Source organism: Lynx canadensis, chromosome B4 (genome assembly GCF_007474595.2).
Source record: "Lynx canadensis isolate LIC74 chromosome B4, mLynCan4.pri.v2, whole genome shotgun sequence".
In the NCBI taxonomy this organism is placed as follows: Eukaryota; Metazoa; Chordata; class Mammalia; order Carnivora; family Felidae; genus Lynx; species Lynx canadensis.
In genome coordinates this window covers 126,880,032-126,906,177 of record NC_044309.1, presented here as the reverse complement: position 1 = coordinate 126,906,177, position 26,146 = coordinate 126,880,032, and the positions used below count along the sequence as shown (strand labels likewise).

Below are 26,146 nucleotides of genomic sequence, written 5' to 3'. Positions count from 1 at the left end.
CCTACAGCTCAGACATTACAAAATACCACAGAAAGAAATGTCAAAGCCCCAATCCTTTGCCTATACACAGTAAGCTACTAAGGGTGACATGGCCTCTAGAGAATCCTAATACTGACTGAATTTTCTTCACTGTGATGGAAATAAAGACTATATGTGTAGCAAAAAAATACCTTCACGTGTATGTAGGACTCAAAATATTCTTGCAGCATATAACATTCCAAGCCATTTCCTTATATGCAAAACAGATTTTTTAAAAAGGAGGAAGACATCGGCAATATTCCTAAATATTGTCTGCAGATATAATAGTGTTTTATTCCTGGGTTGCGATTCAGATTTTTATTTGTCACGATAGCATGTTTCTATACTGTATGATAAGACATTTGTGTTTGGCCTTTTTCTTGTATGAAGAATAAATCTTGAATTTTGTGTATTTTAAATCTTAAAAGCAAAATGTTCTTCCAATAGAGTAGTTAAGAGGCGACTTTGAAGAACAAGTACTTGACCAGCACTCAAAGCAGGAAAACTTTGTTGAAAGAGGTCATCTATTTAGATTACAAATTAGGTACCAAGCGTTGCAAACACAAGGAAAAAAAATCGTAACTCCACTCCAGAAGCAGCCAGAAACAAGAGTCCCCATAACCCCACAGTTGTCCAAAAATGCTGCTTCAGAGCCCAGAAGTTTCATCACAGGGCCCAGGAAAGAGCTGCAGAGAAAGGAGGTGGGTTGAGCAGGTGGGTGTCTAAGCACCCACCCTAGCTTGGCTTCATTTTATAAATCATGCTTCCGCAAACAGTTTTGTTTGAAGAAAGGGTGTAACTAAAAAATAATTAAAAAAAAAAAAAAGTGCAACAATCTGATGACCCTGAATAGGTTCTCTATCATTCTGAAATTGCCAAGTAATGTTGTGAAGCTGTTCTGAATATTTTATCCCATTATCTTTCTGTAATAAAAGTCAAGATTGCCGTATAATTTATACTTAATTTTTTTTAATCTGGTGCAGAACATTATCAGTGAACAACCTTCATCCTAGAGGGAAATTCGGGGGGGGGGGGGGGGGGAGGTCAGTAGTCAACTATTTCCAAAGCCAACCTGGTCATACAGTGACCTCTGGGCCCTACCACCCCTGGAGCTTTAGATATATCTACCGAAAGGCCACCGTGTGCGTTCCTCACCATGGCACTCAGAACACACTAGAGATCAGCACCCCCAACAAGATGACATCTGCAGTTTTAAAAAACAAAAACCAAACAAGCCCCAGAAGTGAGATTACAAATCAGTCACATGAATGGCAGCCGGCTGTCGGTGGGCCAGCCCCTACTGGGTCTTAAGGGAAATCTGTCACCGGGGCCACCTCGCCCTGGCAAGATGGGATTAGGTCCTGGCAGCGGGCCAACTGGATCAAAACGTGGTCTGAGTGGAGGGAACTGGCCGGGTGTCTCCCCAGGCCCAGGGATGAGTGAGTTGATCGGGTCCCCGACATAAGGAAGGGTTAGTCTTTCATCATATTCACCACCAATAATTCCCGGAGGAAGGAGCGAGCTGGGAGGAAAAGGCCTGGGGTGCAAGGGGTTGGGGTAGAATGGGAGGGGGTGGGGCGACGATGGAATGAACATCACATGCCGCCCTCTCTGAGCTTCTTTTCTTTGTTTGTACCTCTTCCTGTACAGCTGTAGAAACACAAGAACAAGATATGGTAAGCGATCTGGATGTTTCCCCAAAGTTCCAATTTGCTTCCACTGCTTTATCTACACTTTCCTCTTCCCACACTATGGAGCAAAGACACCAGTGCACACAACAGGAATTTTACCAGTTTCCATCTGCACGACTAAGGCAGTAGCTCTGAACACAATGCCGAATGAACTGTACTCTTTAACCACAGTGCAACTGAACAACTGTGCCAATTCAGGGAAATACTCAATCTAAAGGAAGGATAACTGAGTGGAATGTGCTTTCAAGGCTGCAATCGACAGCTCTTGAGCTAATATGCAATTTTAGGCCCACCTTTCTTGAAAGTGGAAAATTTAAATATCTGTTGAGAAAATCAGGCCACATAATATAAAGTTAAGGTACTGGGGGGAAGGGGAGCAGCATTTAAATTCACTTCTTCACCTGAATCATGTTCCTAAAGGATCTCAATCTAAACAGCAACAAAAAATAGAAGCCCATTTCAGAGGACAGAACATCTTCCTAAGGAACAATGCTGTTCACTCAGGACACATTTGAGGACCCTTCTCTAGTCCACCCTGTTTCTCAGTCCTGTCAATGTCTTTTAGAGTAGGCGTCTGTACGTAAAACAAGCATGCACTGTTCCAACTAGCTGGACAGCTGAAGACCACTCTCTCACAAAAACTCAGCTTAAAAATTGTTTTGCAACAGAGGAAGAAAGAATGTTTTATATTAAGTAAAGTCAAAAAACAATCGCTGTGTTAATAAGACTTCTTTTCCTGTGTAATTACACAAGAAAATAAGGACTGAGTCTAAGATGAAAGTTAAAAATATTTTCACTTACTGAAAATTAGCAATAAATTTAATTACATCATAAAGAAAGCAAATTTCATTACATCATAACAAAAATGATAATATGGCCTTAATGTATTAATTCACTAGTTGCTTCGGCGCTAATACTAACATTAGCCTTGATATTTAAAAATACCTACTTCTTTCCAATCTGTGTCTCGAACTCTCGCAGTACCATCTACAAAGAAAAAACAAAAAGTAAGAATTTAAAATGCTTCATTCATCCAGGTTAAACAACAATCTTGCTTCTGACCTAAGGAAACTGAAGCTTACACATGACGCACACGCAGGAACAGGAATCCTTTGTTCACAACACGCTGCATCCCTTGTAACCCTCCTGCACCGACGCAGACCTCTCTTGCTGGCAGAAGGCAGCTGCTGCCGTTCTGTGCTCGTGGGGACACCAATTGGTGACGCCCTCAGGAATATGGAGGACCGAGTGGCCGCCATCTCTTCCTCAACTGCCCCACGCTGCACTGCACCTCCTCCGCCAGTCTCAGCTGAGAGTGACAGCTCCTTCTAACCTCAAATCTCTGCGACAGTGGGTGACCATCTCTTTGTATCGCAGCCCATTGTTACTGGAGGTAAAGCTGACTTGAAGTTCTCTTATTTGGGTTGTTTTCTCCCAACTTTCATCAGTATGACTGCAACAACTAAGTATTTTTTAATATACTCATTTACTTGAAATACATGAAATGAGGAAAGAGAAACCTCTTCAACTTAAATCTAAAGAAGGGGCGCCTGAGTGGCTCAGTCGGTTAAGCGTCCGACTTCAGCTCAGGTCACGATCTCACGGTATGTGAGTTCGAGCCCCGTGTCAGGCTCTGTGCTGACTGCTCAGAGCCTGGAGCCTGTTTCGGATTCTGTGTCTCCCTCTCTCTCTGACCCTCCCCCATTCATGCTCTCTCTCTGTCTCAAAAATAAATAAAAACGTTAAAAAAAAAATTTTTTTAAAACCTAAGAAGAGTTGAGATAAAAGAGATATCTTCCCTAGAAGCTATTATATGGGCATGGAAGGAAGATTTTATAAAAGCTCCGGGCCTATGACGTTACATCCATAGGGAGATTCGTTATAAGATCTGAACAGCTTACAGATGAGCTTGTGGACCATAATCTGGAAATGAGAGAGAGACTGACTGTATTTTAAATCCAAATTTGAGTATGTAAGTAAAAAGGTTTTTATGCCTATTTTTATCATAGCCTGTTTTTTGGTTCGTTTTTCTATATACTTTGGTCATTTTGTCTTTTCATTTCGACTATAATTTTTTTTTTTAATTTGAGATGACACTTGCTGCCTCCTAGAACAAAATAACATTTGAACTCTGCAGAGGCATAGAGGAATCAAGGAGGAATATGAAAGACCAGATCATTCACTGCTTCTATCTGAGGTTTTAAAGGAAAAAAGTCTTTAACAATCCTAATGACTCTACTTAATATTCTTATTAAAAAAAAAAAAAACAACAACGAAGGGGATCTACCAAGATTTTTACAGTTCCCAAGATGTTATACATAGCACATCAATTTTTTTTTTATGTGAACCACAGTGTTTTTTTACAATGCAATGCAGTATATGCTTATATATACATATACCGAAGTAGAAGTTTACTCCTATTTTGTAAAAAAAAATACTGATTTTTTTTTAATGACCCAATATATTGATTTCATGACCCACTCTAGGGTCAAACCAGTTTAAAAAACAAAACAAAACACTGATACACAGAAAAGAAATTCTACAGTCGGGCACTAGGCTTCTATCCGGAAATCTTGATACAAAAGGCAAAGTGCTTGTACATTTGGGGTAACTTCTCTCCATCCCCAAGTCCCACTGCCATCACTGCTGCAACAATCACCAGGTCATCATAAATGTGACTATACAGAAATAAAGCTTCCCCGGCAATTTACCACAGGGTAGCAAGCAGGGCGCTCCTAACTGGTACACTGGTCACAGCCATGGACGTTGTTTAGAAATACACCAAACTGCAGAGTCAGATATGGAGGATGGTCTAAGAGAGAGAATAAACCTGAAGTTTTTCTATCCTGAACTATTTTCAGTCTACTGGGATATTTGCATTATACAGCACACAGAAATGAACGCGAAGTTTTCGGGATATAGGCACAAGTATATGAGGCTTAGCATCTCCTTCCAAAAAGGCTGCAAGTTATGATTACTTGAAACTCTTAAAGAGCCTACAACTAAAAACTTTTGGCAAGCTGAGTAATTCAGACCTCAGTAAGAACGAGTCCTTTTCCTGTTAACATGTCACTGTGGCAATTACCTCGAAAATCCCGCAGATATAAACACCTCCACAGCAGTTGGTCATTTGAAGCAATAAAGAGATCACGACAAACTGCAGACAAAGACAGAACAGAACGAACATCCAAAAGTCGGAAGATCCGCAGTTTCAGCTCCAACGGCAGGACCACCAACCCGAATACATCCGGTAGGTTCAGCGCTATAAAGAAAAAGAGAACAGGTAGTGAGTAAAGAACATCTGGCTTTCCCCACATATTTAACGGAAGTTACCAACTTGTTCCTAAGTGACAAATTAGATGGTAGTTTCAATTACCCAAATATGCATCACCTACAACAAAATTTTAACCCCAGGTTGGCTATATTGCTCTACTACTAAGTCCCTTATTCCCTCTATGTTTTAGGGGAAAGACAAATACTTTTTCATACAAACCAATGAATCGCTATGACAACTTCCAAATATTAGCCAATGGCCTTTGTTTCGAGCAGTATTCGATGAATGCAACAAAAACTTCTGTATTCAATTACAGAAAATGGATGCTTTGTTGGCTTTTAAAACTGGTTCCCAATACTGCTACTTATTAGCTGTGTGCCTTTGGACACTTGGATTACTTAACTACCATTCAATTTCCTTACCTGTAAAATGGGTTAGGAGTACTACCTAATTCATGCAGTTGAAAATTAAGTGTGTGAATATATACAGAGTGCTTAGAACAATGCCTGGCACATAACAAGCACTCAAGTTTTCGCAATTAGTATTCTCTGAGGTCTAGCAGGCTGAAAAAAAAGGGAGGTAGATAAATATCAGAGGCAAGCCAAGAAAGAAAATTAATAACATATAATCAAATGAGATTTATTAGCTCCTTTAAATATCTGTGATACTAATCTCCACTAGCTAAGACCATCAAAATCCAATAAAGCATTTTAAAATTCACATATTTCCCTTCCATCACCGGCACATGAAGAAGAAAACTATGGTGACAGCAGCCTAGGCACATGCAATTGGACACCTAAAATACAAGATCCCTACATACAAATGGCAAATAAAAGCCACATATCTATATGTATAAACCTGAAGTTCTTCTCCAGCTAAGGGATTGTGGTAGATGAGGATTCTCATTTTCTAGCTTATAATTATGCTTCCCCTGATGGCCACACTGCCATCAGGCTTGGCCATTTTGTTGCGTCCAATAAAATGTGAGTGCATGTAGCGTATCATTTCCGAGCAAAAAAGCCGTAAGAACCACCGTGTGGCTCGGTCACTGGGCCTTCTTTTCCCTCTGCTCCAAGGAGAGCATGTCCTGAAGAAGGACTACTCCTTCAGCCAAAACTCACCCCCCCACACACACAGCATGCATATGAATGAGAAATAAGTGCTTTAAGTCATTGACATTTTAACATATTTATTACACCACAAATAAGAGCCAACATAACAATTCTGAATGAAATATACACCTCACTGAATTAGTTTCATCATCTATAAAATGAGGATGAAATCCCCTTCAAAGTTGTTAGCACTAAATAAAAATCCATGTAAATATCCAAAGGAGCTAGCATAGAACCCCAAGAAATAATGTTAAAAAAAAAAAAAAACAAACTGAGACCTAATTTACAGACTATACATTACTTATATATTTGTCAAACACCTATTATGGACCAGACCCTATGTTAGGCCATGAGAATACAAAAGTGGCTAAGACATAGTCCCTGCTTCCAAGGTATCTAAAACCTTAGGAGGTGGAAAGAATGCGTATCAACACTTATGATACACTGGAAGAAGAGTTACAACAAAGACATGCCCAAAATGTTGTCGAAATACACACAAGAAGTAAATAACACTTGAGGAATTAACATTAAAGCTTAGTTTTAAAAGAACATAACTTCACTAGGGGAAAAGAGGCAAGAGTCATATGTCAGGGTCACAAGCATAAGACATAAACTTTTACTAGTCTTTCCAGCCATCTGACCTATGATCATTTATCGTCTCTCACCTTGTCGGGTAAAAGCCAGAAGAGGATACACCAGCTGGTCTTTGAAGAGACGAGAGAGCTTCTGAAGATCTTTGTAGATCTTGGCCACATTTTCCCCTAGAGTATTTTTTTTTTTAATGAAAAATCAGAACAAAATCAAGTGGCAAAACTTGAAATGGCAACCTTTACTTCTGCCAAACAAATCAAAGTTGTAAATTTTCATAAGTAATTCTTATATAGACAGACGTGAACCAAAGTCTCTAGTAGAAGTACTATATGCTGTGTGGCTCTGAAAACTCAATCTTAGATGTAAAGATAAAAATCTCATGATTTCAAATTAATAGAGCTGTACCCAACCTATATAATTCACAGACTACAGTTATAGTAGGAAAAACTGTGGTGAGAGAGCTGTACACACAGCATGATTTACTGAGCACCTGCCCCAAGTGTCCAGGCACTGGGGGTACAGTGGGGAACCACTCTCTGGATCCCAGTGGAAGTAGAACAGTATTTGTCACATGACGACCAAGTGTCGCCAAGTGTATTAAACATTCTTCAAAACATTCTTCAAAGCTTTCTTTCACATCAGTGGTTCTCCCTAAGAGAGAGATACTCTGACCCCCATTTTAAAAACAGGACAAGATAATGGAAGCCCATCCAAAGCTTCAGAGTAAGTGGCAGGGCAGGGTACAAACCTAAGTCTGGCTCCAACGCACTCACTTTAGCCACTAAACTGCTGCTCAGAGTGTGGCTCACAGATCACCAGAACTGACATCATTTGGGAACTGCTCGGAAATACTGAATCTCAGGCCCTACCACAGACCTACTTAATCAGAACCTGCAATTTCATAAGATCCCCTGATGATTCACCTGCACAGTGCAGCATGGGAAGCACTGCCAAATACGACCTCAAGTTCCCACTGCAATTCCGCCGTACTGTGACCAGGTGTATGACCTTGAACCCTCGGATCCGCACCTGTTTGCTCACCTATATCAAGGGGATACATACCACCCCGCACCAAAGAATGGTTAACGTAAAGCACCACACACAGTGCCTATGCCCCATTCTGTAACTAGGTACTCCGCTGAGAAACAAAACACTATCACCTGACTGATAACAAACAAGAAAAGATATGCAGCTAAACTTTAAATCCTTGTCACACGAACTACAATCTTGACTTGAAGTCAAATGTCAAGATATCTAAAAAGTCAATTTGGATAAGGCTTTTCAGTGTGAAAAACGATTTTTTTTAACAAGTTTTTTCTTTCGGTTATCTATTACAAAAGTAATCAGAAACTTACAAGTATAAAGACAAATAAAAACAAATATGCATTTAAATAAGTATATACTAGGTACTCTACTATAAAAGCCACCATATAAAGTAACTAAAATTACTTGTCAAATGGGCAGCATAACCCTACCCAACATAAAAATACTGTATTAAAAATATTTAATACAGCCCATAAACTTACTGTAATAGAACATTATGAACTTTCTTCTTCCTTTCACTTCCCTTCTCTTTATTTAACAAAAACCACATAAAGAATACGAATCTGGGGGCACCTGAGTGGCTCAGTCGGTTAAGCGTCCGACTTCAGCTCAGGTCATGGTCTCACAGTTCGTGGGTTCATGCCCCTCACTGGGTTCTGTGCTGACAACTTGGAGCCTGGGGCCTGCTTCATATTCTGTGTCTCCCTCCCTCTCTCTGCCCCTCCCTCACTCATGCTCTGTCACTCAAAACTAAATAAAGGTTAAAAAAAAATAAAAAAGAATATGAATCTAAACTACATTCCTATAAGTTATTTTTAAAAAATAGTCTGAGGAGTCAAATCTATTCCAATTCTAGATTCCACCATTTATTAGCTCTGTGACTTTGAAGCACTTTAACCTCCTCTAGACTTGTCTCCTAATCTGTAAAATGGGCATAAATAACCTCCACTACTGTGGAGTGGAGTGTATTTCTAGCCCCCATAGCAAAGTACTCCCTAGTGTGGAGAGAAACAGCATTGTGGCCAAGAATTTCAAGTTTTCCTGTTCCCAATGGTGAGACATCTTTACACATTTATCAGTCTAGTTCATGCTCCTCAACAGGGGCAGTGCCACCCACAATGGAACAAAAACTGGTTCTCGGAAGGCAGAAACAAAACAAACCCTAGCTACACCATTGGTTTGTGACCCTCCAAAGGGCCACAGTACACAAATGAAAATACACTATATATCTATGGTATTAAAATTTCATGGAAGAGAATGGAAGGGGGACAGATTTTCTACAAAGGTTCCTCAAGGGATGGATAAGAAAACGAAGGTTAAGAAACACTGGTGTAGTATGATGTTAAATGTCCAGAGATCATTATAAATATGTATCCAGATGTCCCCATTTCCCATCAGTTTTGGTTCACGGACGTTCACAGAACTCGGCCTGATCTGCCTGGGAAACTAACAAGAGTCAGTCTCTAGGCCTTCAAAGCAAAGACCTAGCTCCAGGTAGCCTTCCCTTAAAGACATCACTGCCAATGCCACCACCCCATGACACCACATTTAGATTTTAAAACCCTCCTAAGTTACTAGAAAGACGAAATGGAATAGCATCTGTCAAGGCACGTGTCCAGCACAAAACAAGCGCTTAGAGATGTGAGTTCTCTCTCCACCCATCTCCTCTCCTTGAACCACCTACCTGCTTCTCATACTTTGAATTTAACTAACAAAATAAAAAGGATAACTTGTCTTTGCATCTATTAGTAATCTTACAGAATACAAGCAAAACCATGCCTAGAATGTAAACTTTTGGTAAATCTGATCAAACAGCAACCAAATCTATGTTGGTTTAAACTAACATTCTGAGTAGTTTTTCCTCCAATAATCTTCAATAATGAAGTTGCACTGTATGGTTTCCACAAAATGCAGACCCTCTCCATACTGATTAAATACGAGAAAAATCCAAAGATTAATTCATAAATTATGAAGCATCAACATCACAAGTAATGAATTACATACTAGTGTCGTTCCATAATGGCAGCATAAATATAATTCAGCATTCCAAGAGGAAAGCAGGAAAGAAACAGATACTCTGCAACACTGTCTTAAATTTGCTTTAATCTCATTCAGAAATTTTCAGTCACTCAAACATTACCATTTAGTTTTGTTAAAGCAAACCTCTCAAAGCTTCATCCCAAAAGTTCAACCATACTTATGTTACCTGGTTCTGTTTTGCAAATAAATGACTCTGGCAGCAGCTGCAATCTGTTCACACTTCTGAGCTCACTGTTAATCTTTAGTGTAGCTGTAAATAAGCAAAAGAGAGACAAATCATTTTTGTCAGTTCCTCAATTGCCTTCATTATCTAGCATGGGCTTCCACTTCCCTGTCCCAACATACGAAGGACACACTATACAAACTGCTCTACGCTCATTTCCTTCCCTCACAACAAAGTCCAAAGTGGAAACCTGCCATCACATCAAGTAAAATCACTCTAAAACAAACACCTCTAAAAACCAGAGTATGCACTTCTATATAAAATCCAGTAGGTATTACCAACAACAGCTTATTACTCATTGAAAGATATGCAGCAAGGTTAATAGGTGACAGTTAAACATAATAAAACCATTATTTCCAACAAGGTCACCAAAAACTCCATTTATTTTTTTTATTTAATCCTTGGCAATGAGTTTTGCCTTGTTTACTAAAAGAATCCTGCTAGTTTTCACAACATCATCTCTTTCTAGACCCAAAGGACCAATATTCTTGACATCACCAGAAGGTTCCATTTTAATCATATATACAAAGGCTCACTTCATCTCATGCCATGAAAGAGCCAGTGACGTGCTCATGCACATGTGCGCTGAGCAGGAGGTCTTGGGCGAAGGAAAAGACTTAAAGACACACTGCTCCTTTTCAAAGAACCAAGCCTGGAATGGCTGGCTGCCACACAAGTCTGCAAGTAGCTGATCTGCCAGGAGCAATAAAAGAACAAAATATCAGCAACTCAGATATCTTTGAGACATTTAACAGCCATTCTCTTTATGTTATATATCTTGAAACTAGTAAATAGAGATTATCACACGCGTTGTTAAAGTGCTTTTGTAAGAAACGGAGGCAAAAATGAAGTTGGTAGCTTCAACCTCGCACATTAGGATGTGACGGGGCAGGACGCCTGCAAGGAGGCAGAAACTGCGGGCTCTCTGTGTAGGAACACCCAACTGAAAGGCGTGCTTGCTAACTGTGATGAGTCGCTGAAGACACGTGGCTAGTCCACCTGCCATCAGACACATTCTGACCGGCACAGAATACCACCAATACTGGTAAAGCTGAAATTTGAGACTTTTACGGAACATCGCAAGGAATCTAGTGACTAAAAGGAAATACCACAAATTACATCGCAGGGGACATGGAACCACCTTTCACTTCAAAGATCATGACCATGTATGCCAGTGGTTTTCGAAGTGAATTTCTGCAGAACAAACATGTTTCAAACAAACTCCAGAAGGGACCTTGATAACGCAACAGAAGAACATGGTGCCGCTCAAGGTGCACGCGGCAATACACGTTCCGTGAAGCCTCCTCACTCATCCATCCTGGCGGAACCAGTGCCACAGAGCACAGGAAACCACGAGGCATCAAAGTAACTGCCTTTGCTACACAAAAGGTGAGCTGCACTGAAAAACCAAAAATGCAGCCATTGCAACCCCACCATGCTGTCTTAGCTAGCTGAAGGATAAAGAAATCAAAAATCAGAACAGAACGGAAATGAAAGATTCTAGTCACTCAAATGGCTCTCTAGAACACGTGATTATGAGACTATTCCATAGACCACTGGTAGATGTACAGACCTCTGGGTGGCCTCTGAGCTAAAATGAAATACAAACAAATACAGGCACTGCTATCCCTGTGAAACTGCCAATATGAAAGAGAACTAGAAAAAGAAACTAGTCAGAGTGACTTTCCTGCAGGTCGAGGGATCAAGCACACACATACTAAAGCAGTGCTTAGCAATGTTTCTATGCATTACTGTTCAGAGACGCCAAATGGGATAAAAAGTGACCCCAGCTCAATCTCACCTCTTACCATCTCTCAGTTCGAGATCTCTGTTAAAAAAAAATAAACATAAAAAAGTCACCCACAGGCACAAAGTGCTCGAATGTAACAGATCATCTCACTTCAAAGATCACAACACTCCCCGCAGCAATAACATCGCAAGGTTAAGACAGCTGAAGGCTACGACTGCCCGGAGAGAGAAGGCTGCCAGCCTAAACATCTACCCACACATTCTACAACCTTTCAGGCTCGGGGTATCAGCGGCCTAGAGACTCAACAAAGTTGAGAAAGATGCAACTGTATCACGAGAGCCAATCACTGAAGCAGCTATAGTCTGGAAACATGTCAGTGTTGGTAAACCAACAGCCCTCCATTACCATTTATGACAATTAGGTTTCCCAAAGGCACACAGGTGAGAGCAGCAGAGCCGCCCTCGCAGAGAGGGTGTGTATACTGCAGCTTGTACACACCGCCCGACCTCCAGTTCTCTGGCATGGACATGGCTTTGGCCTCAGGCCCCTGGGGAATGAAAGGAAAGAGAAACAAATAATGAAGAGAAGTGCTACTCTCAAAAAGGATTAAAAATCCAACAGGCCCCTAACTTGTCTGGAAATAAGCATTCCGTACAGTCCCCTTAATAAAATCTGTCACATCATTGCTACAGCTAGTAATAAAATTTTGATAGAAAAACGTTTAAATGTATTCTCCTCCATCAAAATGTTCAAATGGATAAAGTCACATCAGAGACAGGGATTGTTTCTCTCCTCAAAGACTTACTTCTCTGCCTAGCAAAGCAGTATCATTATTGAAGACCATACCTCAAATAGCAGTGCATTTGTGAGGCCTTTAAAAAAAAACTCCCGTTTGTCATTCCCTTTTATCCCCTAACATTCTGTTCTTATTTCTATTGTTACACACTTCTATTGTAATACATTGTAATTTTCTTTTTATCTACTTCTCTCCCCCACTTATGGACTCCTCAGGGACAAGGATTTGTCCCAATATCTTTATATCCTAATTCCTGGCTCAGATCATGGCATGCTGCGGGTATTCAATGATCACTGCATTGCTCTACATCTTTGTTACTTATAATGTGGCCCACAGACCAGCAGCATTACTATTGTGTAGGAGTATCCAGAATCTCAGGCTTTACCCCAGACTTACTAAGTCAGAATCTGCATTTTAGGAAGATCCCCAGGTACTCTTAGGCAAAGGTTTGAGAAACTCTAATTGTTCCTCTCCAGGACTCTCTGGCATCCCGTATACATATACGTCTCTCCTAGAATTTAACCAATGTACTGATGGTTCGTAGACTGTCTCTCTCCCCCACTCCTGGACTAGAAGCAACCTGAGAGCAGGGACAAAGCACCGTACCTGTCAGTGGTAGATACTTACCAAACAGAGAATGAATGAATGAAGGAAGGAAGGAATGAAGGAATGAAGGGAATAATGTCCCTCTTCCTAACTGAATCTTTACTAGATTACTGACAATTCAAAGCCATTAACATAAAAAATAATCCAGTGAGCCATCCCTCTAGACATGCCCGCCCCACACTCTTGACCACAGTTCATTTCATATTATCATAATCTTTTTACCATAATTGCCACCACTTCTATAATACAAACTGACAAAACTGACAACAGAAATGAAGGGAAAAAAAGAGAGAGGGAACGTTTATTGACCACCTACTGTATACCCATCACTGCATTCAGCACTTTACATTTAACACTCAACTGCATTTAATATAGAGATCTAGAGTTCCACAACACCCTAGTGATGTTTGTTAGTACACCCCCATCCCCAATGGGAGGCTGAAACCCCAACACGATGTATTCTGTTTGTAGCCTCACCTGAGGTATGTAACCTGACTCCAGCATGAGCAGATGTATTGACACTATCAGGGCATCACTGGGACTGGAACAGTCGGCTGAGTGATACAGGACCTCTAATGAATGTGGCACTTGCCCCTCCACCGACTCACTGCAGAGCATCGGTTCTGAGGGACAGACACCTGTGCCCTCTTCCATAGCCACAACATCTTGAACTGACTCAGTTTCAAAAGTTTGGCTAGGCCCCGACTGAAAAAGATAACAAATCAATGAATTCATTAAATAGACTTTTATTTTTACAGTTTATTGTGTATCCTGAAGTGAACTCAGATTAGTGCCCAAAGCCAAAGCATGTTATTAGCTTCAGAAATGGGACACATTTTAAGTGAGCCCTCCTAAATAAATGAGCTGGCAATCTATTCCCCCATCCTGAATTCCTTATCTCCGTTCATCCTGGCCAGTATGCCAAAAACCGGAAATCAACCTAGCCTCCTCCCTCTACCTCACTAAACTCTACTTTCGTCGTGATCAAAGTTCCACTGAATCTATGTCCAAAATACCTCTAAAATCTGCCCCTACTACTCCAGTGGTACTTTAGACTCATTTACTTCTTGACATCCAGCAATAGCTTCCCCAAGGATCCCTGACTCCGTTTCGTCTTCCAAGACACCCACTGCTGCGAGAGTTTCCGACAATTAAGAATCCAATTATGGGAGGGCCTGGGTGGCTCAGTCGGTTAACCATCTGACTCTTGGTTTCAGCTCAGGTTATATATGATCTCACAGTTTGTGGGATCAAGCCCCGTGTCGGGCTCTGTGCTGTGAGCAGAGAGCCTGCTTGGGATTTTCTCCCTCCCAATCTCTCTGCACCCCCAAACCCTGCTTACATGGGCTCCCTCTCAAAACACATACATAATCTTTTTTAAAAATCCAATTATGTCCCATAACCAAGCTTAAAACTTGCCAGTATTTCCCCAGTGCAGATCGCACCATTCCCCTAAATTGTGCCTTGGGATGTGACCCTAGATGTCCTCAGGAAAAAAGAGGTCTACAATCAATTAAGTTTGGAAAATACTACATGCTATAGCCACCGAACCTCACCCTCCACATTCACAAAATACATCGTGGCATTACAGAGCTCTGAGAAGTCCAACAATAATAATGTGTGTGTAATATTTAGCCAAGAAACACTACTCTCCTTCCTTAGTACCCAGCATCCTCAGAACACTTACTTATAATCTAAGGGAAGAAGTGTTTCATAGAGGACATGCTGTGAGATGCAGGCCTAGAAAATGAAGTCCCAACTCCTAAACGCCTTAGCATACAAGGTCCTTCATCACTTCATCAGATCCCTGACTCTCAAGCCCACTTCCTGCCAGCCCCTTCCTCTCCACGCCAGTGTTCCCCACCTCTGCAAAAGAGGCAGTACAGACAGACTACCACCCTGACTTGCAAAGGCCTTGACTACTGCACTTTCCTGATTTCACACCTATATCCTACCAGGACTGCAAGCTTAGAAAGGAACAGAGTAGGGATGCCTGGGTGGCTCAGTCGGTTAAGCGTCCAACTTCAGCTCAGGTCATGATCTCACAGTCCGTGGGTTCGAGCCCCGTATTGTGCTCTGTGCTGACACCTCGGAGCCTGGAGTCTGCTTCAGGCACTCAGATTCTGGGTCTCCCTCTCTCTGCCCCTCCCCTGCTCACACTCTGTCTCTTTCTCAAAAATAAATTAACATTAAAAAAAAAAAAAAAAAAGGAACAGACTACGTGTCACACACTTTTCTAATCCCAATACAGTACCTGGCACACAGCAGGTGCTCAACAAATGCTTGTTGAACCAATGCTTAAGAACAGTATCTTAAAATTTCATAATTTGGTTTTGTTTTCAGTGTCTTCTCATTTGTACCATAAAAAAGTCTATAAAACAGTAAAGTCAGATGATGTTGCCCTTTCATACATGCTGTAACTGACTCAGATTAAGTAACACAATCAAGGTTACCAGCTAATAAAAACCTGAAATGAACCAAGATCTCCAGACTCACAGTTCAGACCTTCAGACACAATACACTGCTTCAATAAGACTGTGTTACTTGTATTAATTTTGCTCAGAAAGTTTGTCTCCTAAGCATGTGCTCAACTCTTAATGCAAAACACATGTTTCTTCAAGATCATCGTTCCATTAAAGAAAGGGTAGAGGAAATTAAAATTACATAGGATAAATGAAAGGATGGAAAAATATAAGAAAGCAAGAGGCAGTTCCTCCAGAATCCCTGAGGACATAGCCCTTATTGGCTTATGAAAAAGATCCAAATTCACATGTTAAAACCTAGAGGCCAATGACAATTCATACTACCAAAAAAAAGGAGGCTCCATAATACTTCTAGGCAAACAGAAACTACTTATTAAAACCACTTATCACCAAAATTATGAAGCCTATAAGCGCTTTGCATCTTACTTATCTACTATACCTAACTTTGGGCCATTTGCTACTATTGACGGTTGTGTGGGAGAGAATCTATGTGGAGAAAATATTTTTAAAAAGAGTTACTCTAAACTGATAAAGCCATGGGAGGAAGGTATCAGAACTCCCTGGTGAGCTTATCAAACCCAACTCCCACTCCATAACAACCATTAACATTCTGAGCCATTCTGATAGGATATGAAATATCTATGATATTCTTCATACATGTGGAAATCAGGAGGAAAACGCTCAGCACCACCTCTTTATTTTTTTAATGTATATTTATTTTTGAAGGAGAGAGAGACAGAGTATGAGCAGGGGTGGGGCAGAGAGAGAGGGAGACACAGAATCCAAAGCAGGATCCAGGCTCTGAGCTGTCAGCACAGAGCCCAATGCAGGGCTCGAACTCACAAGCTGTGAGATCATGACCTAAGCCGAAGTCAGACGCTTAACCAACTGAGCCACCCAGGCACCCCACAACACCACCTCTTTAAATAAATCATTTGTCATGTCATGTACAAATGATGGCAATAGGTGATTAAAATGCACTTTAGGGCTAATATTAGAGTCTGATACCACATTATTCCCATTTCCCTTAAAGATTCAACAGGTACTAGAATTCCCAAATAAATGAAAATAAGAAAATTACACTTAATTTTCAAATTTTACAAGTAAAATTTTCCTATTGTTTCCAGTTTTACCCATCTATTTTCCTTTGTTGTTGTTGTTGTTGAAAGACAGGGCATGAGCAGGGGAGGGCAGAGAGGGATGGAAACACAGAATTTTAATAAGAATCTGAAGTAGGCTCCAGGCTCCTCAACATGGGGCTCGAACCCACAAACCGCGAGATCATGACCTGAGCTGAAGTTGAGGCTTAACCGACTGAGCCACCCAGGCACCTGTCTATCTTCCTTTTCTAATACATCATTCCACATTTAATGAGCAGATCATACTGTTTCAAGTACTTGAAGCACACTTAGGAGATTTCAAGCTTACTTACTTCAAGATTACAAGCTTAGTCACCCTATACAAGTCTGAGAATACAAAACAACATGCGTTTAGAACTAGAATTACTAACTTGAAGCAATATTAATTTCTCAAAATTTTTCAAAAGGAAACTAGTAAAGTAAATATCACATATATTATGAAAAGTTCCATCTTACTGGACAATTTTATAAGTATACAGAAATAAAAGGAATAGACCCTTCCACCAGAATCTCTGAATGCATCTAACAGCAAAGATGATTCAGAAATATAATTTAAACATGTAGCTAAGTATTCTTACTTATTCCCTAAATTACCTCCATGAGACAGAAACACAGAGATACATAATACTTCCTAAAAAAAAAATCATAAAAATACTCTGAGCTTTATAAAGCCTTGTTAAAATTTTTTAATTTCTCTATATACTATTACTAAAAATCTCAACATATTACCAATCTATTAAAAAGCATTTCTTCTTAGTAACTGTCTATACTTATTGAGGTTACAGGCACAATGAATACTTATATTCATAAGTGTTTAAAGCCTGAAAAAAAAAACAAAATAACAACTAAGCTTAAGTAGTAAGTATACACACAAAAAACAATTAACATGATTGCATATGTATTAGTATTAAAAATTCAGTAATAAATTTCATCATTTGTGCCACACAAGAAATCAAAAGGCAGGGTAATCACTAAGGGGGTGTTTACAAGGCAATACAGATGATCGATAAAGAAATTAAAGATGATCATTGGGGCTGTGGCTGGCAGGGCCTTGGAAGATGGGCAGAGACAAGAGAGGTAGGAAAGGCCGTGCATTCCAGGTTGGGTGAATGGCAAGAGCAAAGACGTGAAGCAGTCACCAGTCTGTGTGTGTGTGTGTGTGTGTGTGTGTGTGTGTGTGTGTGTACGTGCGCAAACACATGAATGTGCTGGCTGGCACAGGGAAAATGATAAGGACTCTGATCTGACTGCAGGTGACAGTTTACTGAGGGAAGAACAGAAACTGGCCCTGAAAAGCCTTAAAGACTAGGGACAGCATTTCCTTCCTCTGTAGCATGTCAGGGTTAGAAATATTTGGACTTTTTCAGCTCAAAAATTGTAAGCACTGGTGTATCAAGGACACACAGCTACTACAGAACAAGGGAACAACGAAGTCAAAACCGTGTCGGGAAAAGATGAACGCAGAAAATAGACTGAAGGACAGACACTGGAAGCCTGGAATGGAAAGGAAACACTGACAGGGCTTGTTAAGGGGCTGGATAGAAGTAGACAAAAATCATTCCAGGGTTTTAAGCTCAGGAAAACAGTGGTGCCACTGAGAGAAAGGGCAGCTAGTTTGGGAAGAGAACATTAGTTCATATTTCCAAATTTATGTTGGCACAGAGTCTGAAGTAACAACGTTTAAAATCCAGGTATAAATGTCCTGCAAACAATTTGGAAATAACTGCACTCTATATAACCTTAATGGGTGGAGCAGACCAGAGAAGCTAGGCTGGGAATCATGAGCTCAGAGGCAACAACAGGAGCCAAAGGACAAACCATCTGAAGGAGTGAGTGTCTGAACAAAATAAATAGGTAAACACTGGGCTCTTCAGATGGTCCAACCATTTAGCAGTTTAAAAATTTCTACAAGAATACGATCCGCAATCTACTAACAATAATTACCCTGATACAGAATTCAATCGAGGTGTTCAGTATCCTTTATCAATTACCCCTTTTCTCATCTTGATGTTAATACCTACCATATTTTCATCATTCCTGACATCAGTTTGGGCTGCCTGTCCTTGGAATGAATCACTTGGTTGTTCATCCTGTACGATGGACTGATTGGAGCTGGCGGCCAAAGAGGGTTGGTCATTATTCTGGAGTGAGGAATGCTCTGAATCTGTGGATGAAGGTAAGTTAGGTGCTGGAATGGCATCTTCAAGAATCAAACATATCAAGTCCCCAGAAACAATCCCATATGAAGCCAAGGTCTCTTCATCTCCAGTGAGGGCATCCTTGTTGTTCAATGTGATTGCAAACCGGGTATCAGAACTGCCAAGAAAGATGGATAAGGATAGTAAGAGCTACCTACCATTACCCATAGCTACCATTACCTTCAATACACTAGGAACATATATAAGATACATGGTATAGTCCTAGAAGAAATAAGTAACAAAAACAAACCAAAAATAAAAAGGAAGCCAACGTTTTACAAAAAATATCAAAATTATTTATCACCAAGTGCCTAAGTTATAGATTTCTAATGGCTACAATTCTAGCCTGGGTGATAGGATACGGTAACTCTCTATCATTAATCCATGTTTTCATCAATTCTAAGATACACACTTTACATCCTTTGTAACTTGGATATCTTTGAGACAGGGATGCTTCTTAAAACTCGTAACACATCACAGCTTAACTGACATTTTTTTTCCTTTAGTGTTACATAAAACAATACGCATCTTAAGAATGACAGTATCTGAGAGTCAAGGAAATACACTCTTTTGAAAATTATGAGGGGTGCCTGAGTGGCTCAGTCAGTCAAGCATCCAACTTTGGCTCAGATCATGATCTCGTAGTTTGTGGGCTCAAGTCCCGCAACGGGCTCTCTGCTGTCGGCACAGAGCCCGCTTCAGATCCTCTATTCCCCTCTCTGTCTGCACCTCCTCTGCTTGCACTCTCTCAAAACTAAACATTTTAAAAATAAAAAAATTTAAAAATAAAATACAAACTATGTCACATGATTCCTCTGCTCAAAATCCTCCTCCAGTGACTTGTGTCTGAACTTGGAAAGGAATCTTTAACATGGCCTCCAAAGCCCAACATGTGACCCCCTACCCACTTCTCCTATCTCCTCCAGCCTTCTCTTTACTGTTCCCTATTAACATAAGCTTTCCATCCCGTTTCTCAAAACAGATCAACCTCATTGCAACCTCTGGGCCTCTACATTTACTCTTCCAGATCTTTAAAGGACTGACTCTCATCATTCTGTCTCAATTCAAATGCCATCTCTACAGAGATGCCTTCTGCCTAACCTCCACCACTCTATTCCATTTTATGTTTTATTTTTATTGTAACATCACTATGTGAAAATTCCATATTTATTGACCATCTCTCCTCCACCCCCACCACCAGAATTTAAGCTTCATAACATCAGGTATCTCATCTATCTAGTTCAAAACTGTATCTCCAGCTCTTGACAAATAAAAGTATTAATGGAATAAACGCAACCAATAAAGAGTAGTTGGGAAAATGAAAATGAAACTGAAATCGGGGTTACCTAGTCCGTGTTCTTACAGGACAATCAGCTTATATCTGCTCCAAAATACTAGACCCATGTCTTAAATGAATATTCACAATCACAAAAAGATGAGTACAAATACATCCCTCCTGCTGATAAATACAAGGTCACCTTTCTTACTGATAACCTTTTATAGTAAGAATAGCACAAATCTAAAAACTCACTGCTAAACAAGCTAAGAGCTCAAATTAGCCTGAAGCAATGAACTCTCATCCCTTCCACATCACAGACTACCTGATTTGAAAGAATAACCATCATTTCACCACAAAGTGGTGAGGGGTAATTAACAAACCATTGCAGAACTTTTTACAAGACATTTATACTCGGCAATGCTGACTTCATTAACTTTTTGAGAGGTTAACCAAGGATGAACTTCTTTGAAAATCATGTTCTATTTATTCTTACAATGCTGCATTTTCACAAATGTTCACAATTCATTTTTCTTTCACAAGTACATTTTTTTCTTACCAATTAAAGCACCTTTGGTAGAGAAATTACTGAAGTTCTAGAACCTACTCCTGCTTATCAGAAAATAAGTAGCTGTGTTTCTGTTTTCAAAGAATGTTGAATATCTGCCAGATGCCCCAAAAAACACCATCCCGACTTCAGCAGAAAAAAAGAAACACACTTCAAATGAACTATGTTCTTATGGATCTTCTGTCACAGCAAAAGTGTTTTTTTTTTTTAAATAGTATCTAATACAATGTTCATTCAAACATCTCCCTGTAGAAAAACTAAAGAACTGTGTCATTAATAAAAATGCTGGCCTTCCCCCCACCCCAACCTTTAGAAAAAGGGAAGAGCTATTTCTAAAGTAACATAGAGCTTTCCAGGGGAGGAATTAAAAACTGGTGTTCTGAAACTGAAGAAATATTTAAATCCATCAGGAAAAGCCATCCTAGAAACACCAAGCCTTTTAAAGATATTTTATAGCAATCCCAGATCCACTTGCTCAGAGAAGACATTTTAAAAATAATAATGTCATGGACGTATTTTAAAACTGCCTATATATTACAAAATGAACATACTTTCAGAAGAACAAATTTACTTTCACAAGCTGAAGCTTACATTCCTTCCAGTTAACCAGCCTCAACTGTAAAAACAAACCCAAAGGAGAAACTAACTTGGGCTCTTAGATAAATAGTCCTTTCAAGACGGTCTCTCCTAATTAAAATAATAATAATAAATATACACATATATATGAAAAATCTTTTAGAAAGAAGTTACTTTTGAAATTGTCTGGTGGGCTAATGATACCAGCATACAAAACGCTTAGGTTTTAACACCAATAAATAACAGCAAGCATGTCACTTAACATAATGTTCAAAAGTTATTATGTCAACACCCTCATTTTTAATTTGGAGAAAAACAGCCTTACTTTTAATATGGTGTTTTACCCTGAAAAATGAAAGGGTGAGAAGTTCATAATATGGCCTCATTTTACTGAATTCCCCCCAAATGAAAGTATGTAAGTCTTATAAAAAGGATCCACTTAATTAAGAGAAAGGTCTTCTTATGAACAATTCACCTAAAAAGCCCCAGCGAACACGTTTATTTTTTCTTAGCACACTCAAATTCCAAATCTGCTAGCTCAGCAAGGGAAAAGGACTACCCTTATTTCTGTCCCTCTACTCCCAGTTTACTGTCCCCAGAAAATTCTCCCTTGGAAGCAAAGCCATCTCATTCGCAACCTCATAATAGCAAAATCTGACCCTTAATTTCTCAATGTCACTGTCCCCAAACTGCAAGCTCTCCAGGGACATCCCAAGGCCAACGTTTATCTTAGTTTTGGCAAAAACACAACATCTCGCCCAGGGAAGTAAAAGGAGATGACAAATGCCGACCGCCCGCAGTCTGTAAAACTCTGCAGAGGGCAAGCCAAAGTGCTCGCCGCGGCCCAGCACGTGAGCACTCAAAGCGGCCTCGAGGTTACCGCGGCCCCAGCAGGGCCCGCTCACAGGTGGCCTCGACGGAGGGCCGGTTTCTAACTTCTAGAACTTTCCAGACTTTTCCCTTGGAATACTGCGACAGCTGGGGACGGTGAACTTAAATCCCAGAGAGCCTGGAGAGGTCTACCCCACACCAAACCCCTCATTTCCAATTTCACACTTTAAAAGGGCGCGAGAAGTCTGCGCCCCGGCACGTCCCCGGTTTCTTCTGCAGCAGAAGCGAAGCGAGGGCTCACCCTGAAGGGGAACGGAGCCCCCGGGACGCCGGGCCATGTCCTCCGCGAGCCGGGAGCCGACGAGCTGCAGCCCCAGCGCCCGCGCCGCGCCCGGCCTGCGCGCGTCACAGTCCCGGACCCGCTACGCCCCGCTGTCGCCCGGCCTCACGTGACAGCCCGGGGCGGGAGCGCCCCCCCACCCCCCGCCTACCTGAAGCCCCACGACGGCAGCAGGGCCTGGCTGAGGTGCGCGCGCAGCTGCCCCAGCGTCGGCTCCGCGTCTGGCATCTCCACCGGCCAGGTCCTCTTCCGCAGCCGGACCCGTAGCTTCATGGCGGCGGCGGTAGGGCCCGGAGGCCCGGACGCGGTGGCGGCGACGGTGACGACGGCGCGGCGGCGGGCCCGGAGCGGCAACCACCGGAGCCGTAGGGGTGCCGAGGAGCAGCGGAGTGAAGGCCCCGCCACGGCCCCTGCCGGCCGGTCTCTGGAACTTGAGCGCCCCGCCCCTCTCTTGAGGGCGCCCCCTGGAGCCCACCCGGCGAGCGGGCGGCTGGCGGCCTGCGCCAACCCAGGCCGCTGGGCGTCATGCGATCGATGACTCGGCGCGCAACGGCGCCGCCTGGGAGCGGGAGGACCACAATGCGCAGGCGCCGAGACTGCCACGGCGAGCGAGCTAGGCGATGGTAGCCGCTATTCTGCGGCCGGGCCGTGCCGACCCCTTCCGGGCGTGCGTGGAGAATGTTAGCGCCGAGAGAGAGGCTGCACAGTATGTGACTCGCCCCTCCGCAAGGCCCAGGCGTGCCTGGTTCTTACCCCACTTCCTCCGTGGCGCCCAGCTCCAGCGGCAGGCATCTGTTCCGAGAAGCCTTAGGTTGAGCCCAGGCTCTGGTAGTTTCCTCGTGTTACTGCAAAATATGAAACAGCTTTTAGTCCGTCACCTATATCAGAGGGTATAGTAGTAATCTGCTGCATAGCAGTCACCCCAAAGCTTAGCAGCTTAAAACAACGAATAGTTATTGTCCTGTAGATTCTGTACATCAGGAGTTTGGGCATGGAGTGGCTGGGTGGTTCTGTCTCGGTATCTCGTGACATTGCAGTCAAGATGCAGGCCAAGGCTGCATTTGTCTGAAGTCTTGACTCAGGCTGGAAAACCTGCTTGCAGGATAAGCTCACTCACAGTCCCGTTGGCAGGAGGCCTGTTTTTCATGGCACGGACCTCTTGAGTGTCCCCAGGATATGGCATCTGGCTTCCCTCAGAACACGTGATCCCAGAGAGACCAAATCAGAAGCTACAATGTCTTTTGTGATGCAGCCTCGGAAGTCACACATCACTTCTGTCATTCTAACCAACCCGTCAGTGTGGGAGGATCAATCGAAAGGCATGAATACCAATAGACAGGGATCATCGGGACCCACGTGGGAGGCCCGCTACCGTTGAGGGTCTGACAGTGATGATGATGATGATACCTTGGAGAATCTTAAAATCTCATCTTTGTATGATAGCCGGTTGTCCAAACTATAATAAAAGAGTCAAATGAAGTTTCTTCCACTAGGTGGCAGTACTTGTCCACATCCTGACCTTCATGAAATAAGCACGTGTTGGACACCGACTTTCTGACAGATACTATTCCAGGTGCTGGGGTCTCAGAGAACGGAAAAGGCATGTTCCTACCGGTGCAGAATTAACAGCTGAGTGAGTCAATTCTTGTAGTAGAGCATAATAAGTGTTTTGTTTATGATAGAGATCAGAACAATGCTGGGCACAGGGGTACCTAGAGAAGGGTTGTGCCAGTAGGGTTCTTGATTGGCAAGGAATATGAGATTGAGGAAGGGTGGCAGGACCAGAGTGGCTCAGGTCCTGAGAGAAAGACAGAAAATGTGGTCAGAGAGAAAGACAGTGTGTACATCTCAGATAAAGAAGAGCCTTGAACTGAGCAAAGGATTTGGGACACATTCTAGAATGTTTGGGAAGTCAATGAAGAGTTTTAAGCAGAGGATTCTTTATCAGACGTTGCTTACTTCTGAGCAATAGAGACTAGCTTTGGCTAAGAAGAAAAGGAACATGTTTAAAAGGATTCTGGATAGCTCAGGGAATTTGGGGGAGGACTAAAGAAGTGGTTCCTGGATAATTCCAGAAATGGAACTGAACCACACTGCAGAACTGGCCTGATGAGGAAACTATCATGATTGGGATTGCTGCTGCTGCCCCACCCGGCCCCGGAGGAAACTGTCACCCTGACAGGAACCACTGTGGAATGGCTGCCACCTTCATATGCCACATGTTTTTGCAGCCTCCTGCACCAACAAAATGCCAGGCTTCCAAAAGAACCTGTTTCCTCACTTTGCTCACTTCTAAATCAAAGGCTCATAGGGATGCATCTGCTTGAGGGAGATCGAGTCCCATGTCTGAGTCCTGGCTACAAAGGAGAATGGGATTGGGAGTCTGAACTCCTTCCTTGGGAAGGCAAGACTTAAAATAATTGGAATTTCTGCCAGGTGTAGACAGGCCGTTCAAAAGATGATAGGAAGCCATGAGTCTGACAGGTGTACACCACAAGGGGCATAGGTCAGATCTGAAAAGTGAATCTATCACTGGTCAAGTACAGGGGATACACCACAAGGGGCATAGGTCAGATCTGAAATGTGAATCTATCCCTGGTCAAGTACAGGGGATATATATTAGATCAGAGTTCCTCAACCTTGGCACTGTTGACATTTGGGGCCTCGTAAGTCGTAGTTGTGGAGGACTATTCTGTGCCTTGTCAGATGTTCAGCAGCATCCCTGGTCTATCCACAAATGCTACTAGAAACCTCTCTCTCAGTTGTAAGAGCAAAAGATGTCCTCAAACTTTGCCCCATGTTCCCCGGAAGGCAAAATTGTCTTGAAATTAGGGACCGGCTCAGTTAGGAGACTCTTTTGGTAACTGAAAGAAGAAAGCAATTAGCGGGATGACAGTAAGAATGTAGACAATGGGTGAGCAGGGATGATGTTACAGAGGTAGACATAATAGAAGTTAGAAAATGGCTATATTTGGAGGCCTTATTGGTTAGGATACAGCTTCAGCTACCCTAACAGAGATCTGAATAGTAACCTAAAAAAGATAGAAGTCTGTTTCTCTCTGAGATACCATTCTTGGAGAAAACAGTGCAAGGCTAATATGGTGGCCATCTTTAAAGACCATCTACCACAGTCCACCTCTCAGTACTGTGTAACCCTGGATAAATTACTACCTATAAAAATGAAAATAGTAACAAGAATGTATCAGACAGCCGTGTTGTAAAGGTTAAGTGAGGGAATACCTTTGGTTGTCTTTTGTTTTAAGCCACTACATTTGAGATCATTTGTTAAAACAACCGAAAACTAATCTACCTGGGATCCTTGTCTCAATCATTTGCCCAGTAGGGTGTAACCACTGGCATGGCAGAAGTAATCCAATCACAGGGATTTAGCAGGGTCCTGGAAGAGAACCAGAGCATCTCCAAGGCACTGCCAAGATTTAAGGTACTCTAGAGGATGATCATCCAAAACCTCAAAGATCCATGACAGTGATCTCTCAACTATTTCTCTCCTTGAGAATTTTTTTCTCTTACAGATCCCACTTTAATGTCTGCAAGCAACAGTTACTGCAACTTTCAAAGAGTTCAGAAAT

At 41.8% G+C, this 26,146-nt stretch overlaps 2 protein-coding genes across 4 annotated transcripts in view; one reads left to right on the top strand and one right to left on the bottom strand.

Annotated features, from left to right (window-relative positions):
* Positions 1-967: 967 nt before the first annotated feature.
* Positions 968-23,645, bottom strand: FBXO7 (F-box protein 7). 2 transcript variants are annotated; one of them, XM_030320488.1, is made up of 9 exons: positions 22,708-23,645; positions 18,789-19,083; positions 13,623-13,850; positions 12,149-12,290; positions 9,937-10,020; positions 6,761-6,856; positions 4,795-4,971; positions 2,659-2,696; positions 968-1,668 (listed from the first exon to the last, which is right to left on the bottom strand). In XM_030320488.1, exons 1-9 carry the CDS (start codon positions 22,827-22,829, stop codon positions 1,279-1,281), a joined length of 1,572 nt encoding a protein of 523 aa, XP_030176348.1. In that variant the 5' UTR covers positions 22,830-23,645; the 3' UTR covers positions 968-1,278. The 2 variants fall into 2 exon arrangements, with proteins under 2 accessions (XP_030176348.1, XP_030176349.1); XM_030320489.1 differs by lacking the exon at positions 22,708-23,645 and adding an exon at positions 22,518-22,606 and having other exon boundaries at positions 18,789-18,931.
* BPIFC (BPI fold containing family C) overlaps positions 23,645-26,146 on the top strand; it is a 54,644-nt gene continuing 52,142 nt past the window's right edge. The window contains exon 1 of one of the 2 annotated variants that reach the window (XM_030320497.2): positions 23,645-24,189. The gene's annotated coding sequence lies outside the window, so the exon portion shown is untranslated. The other variant, XM_032594033.1, reaches the window with a different exon arrangement.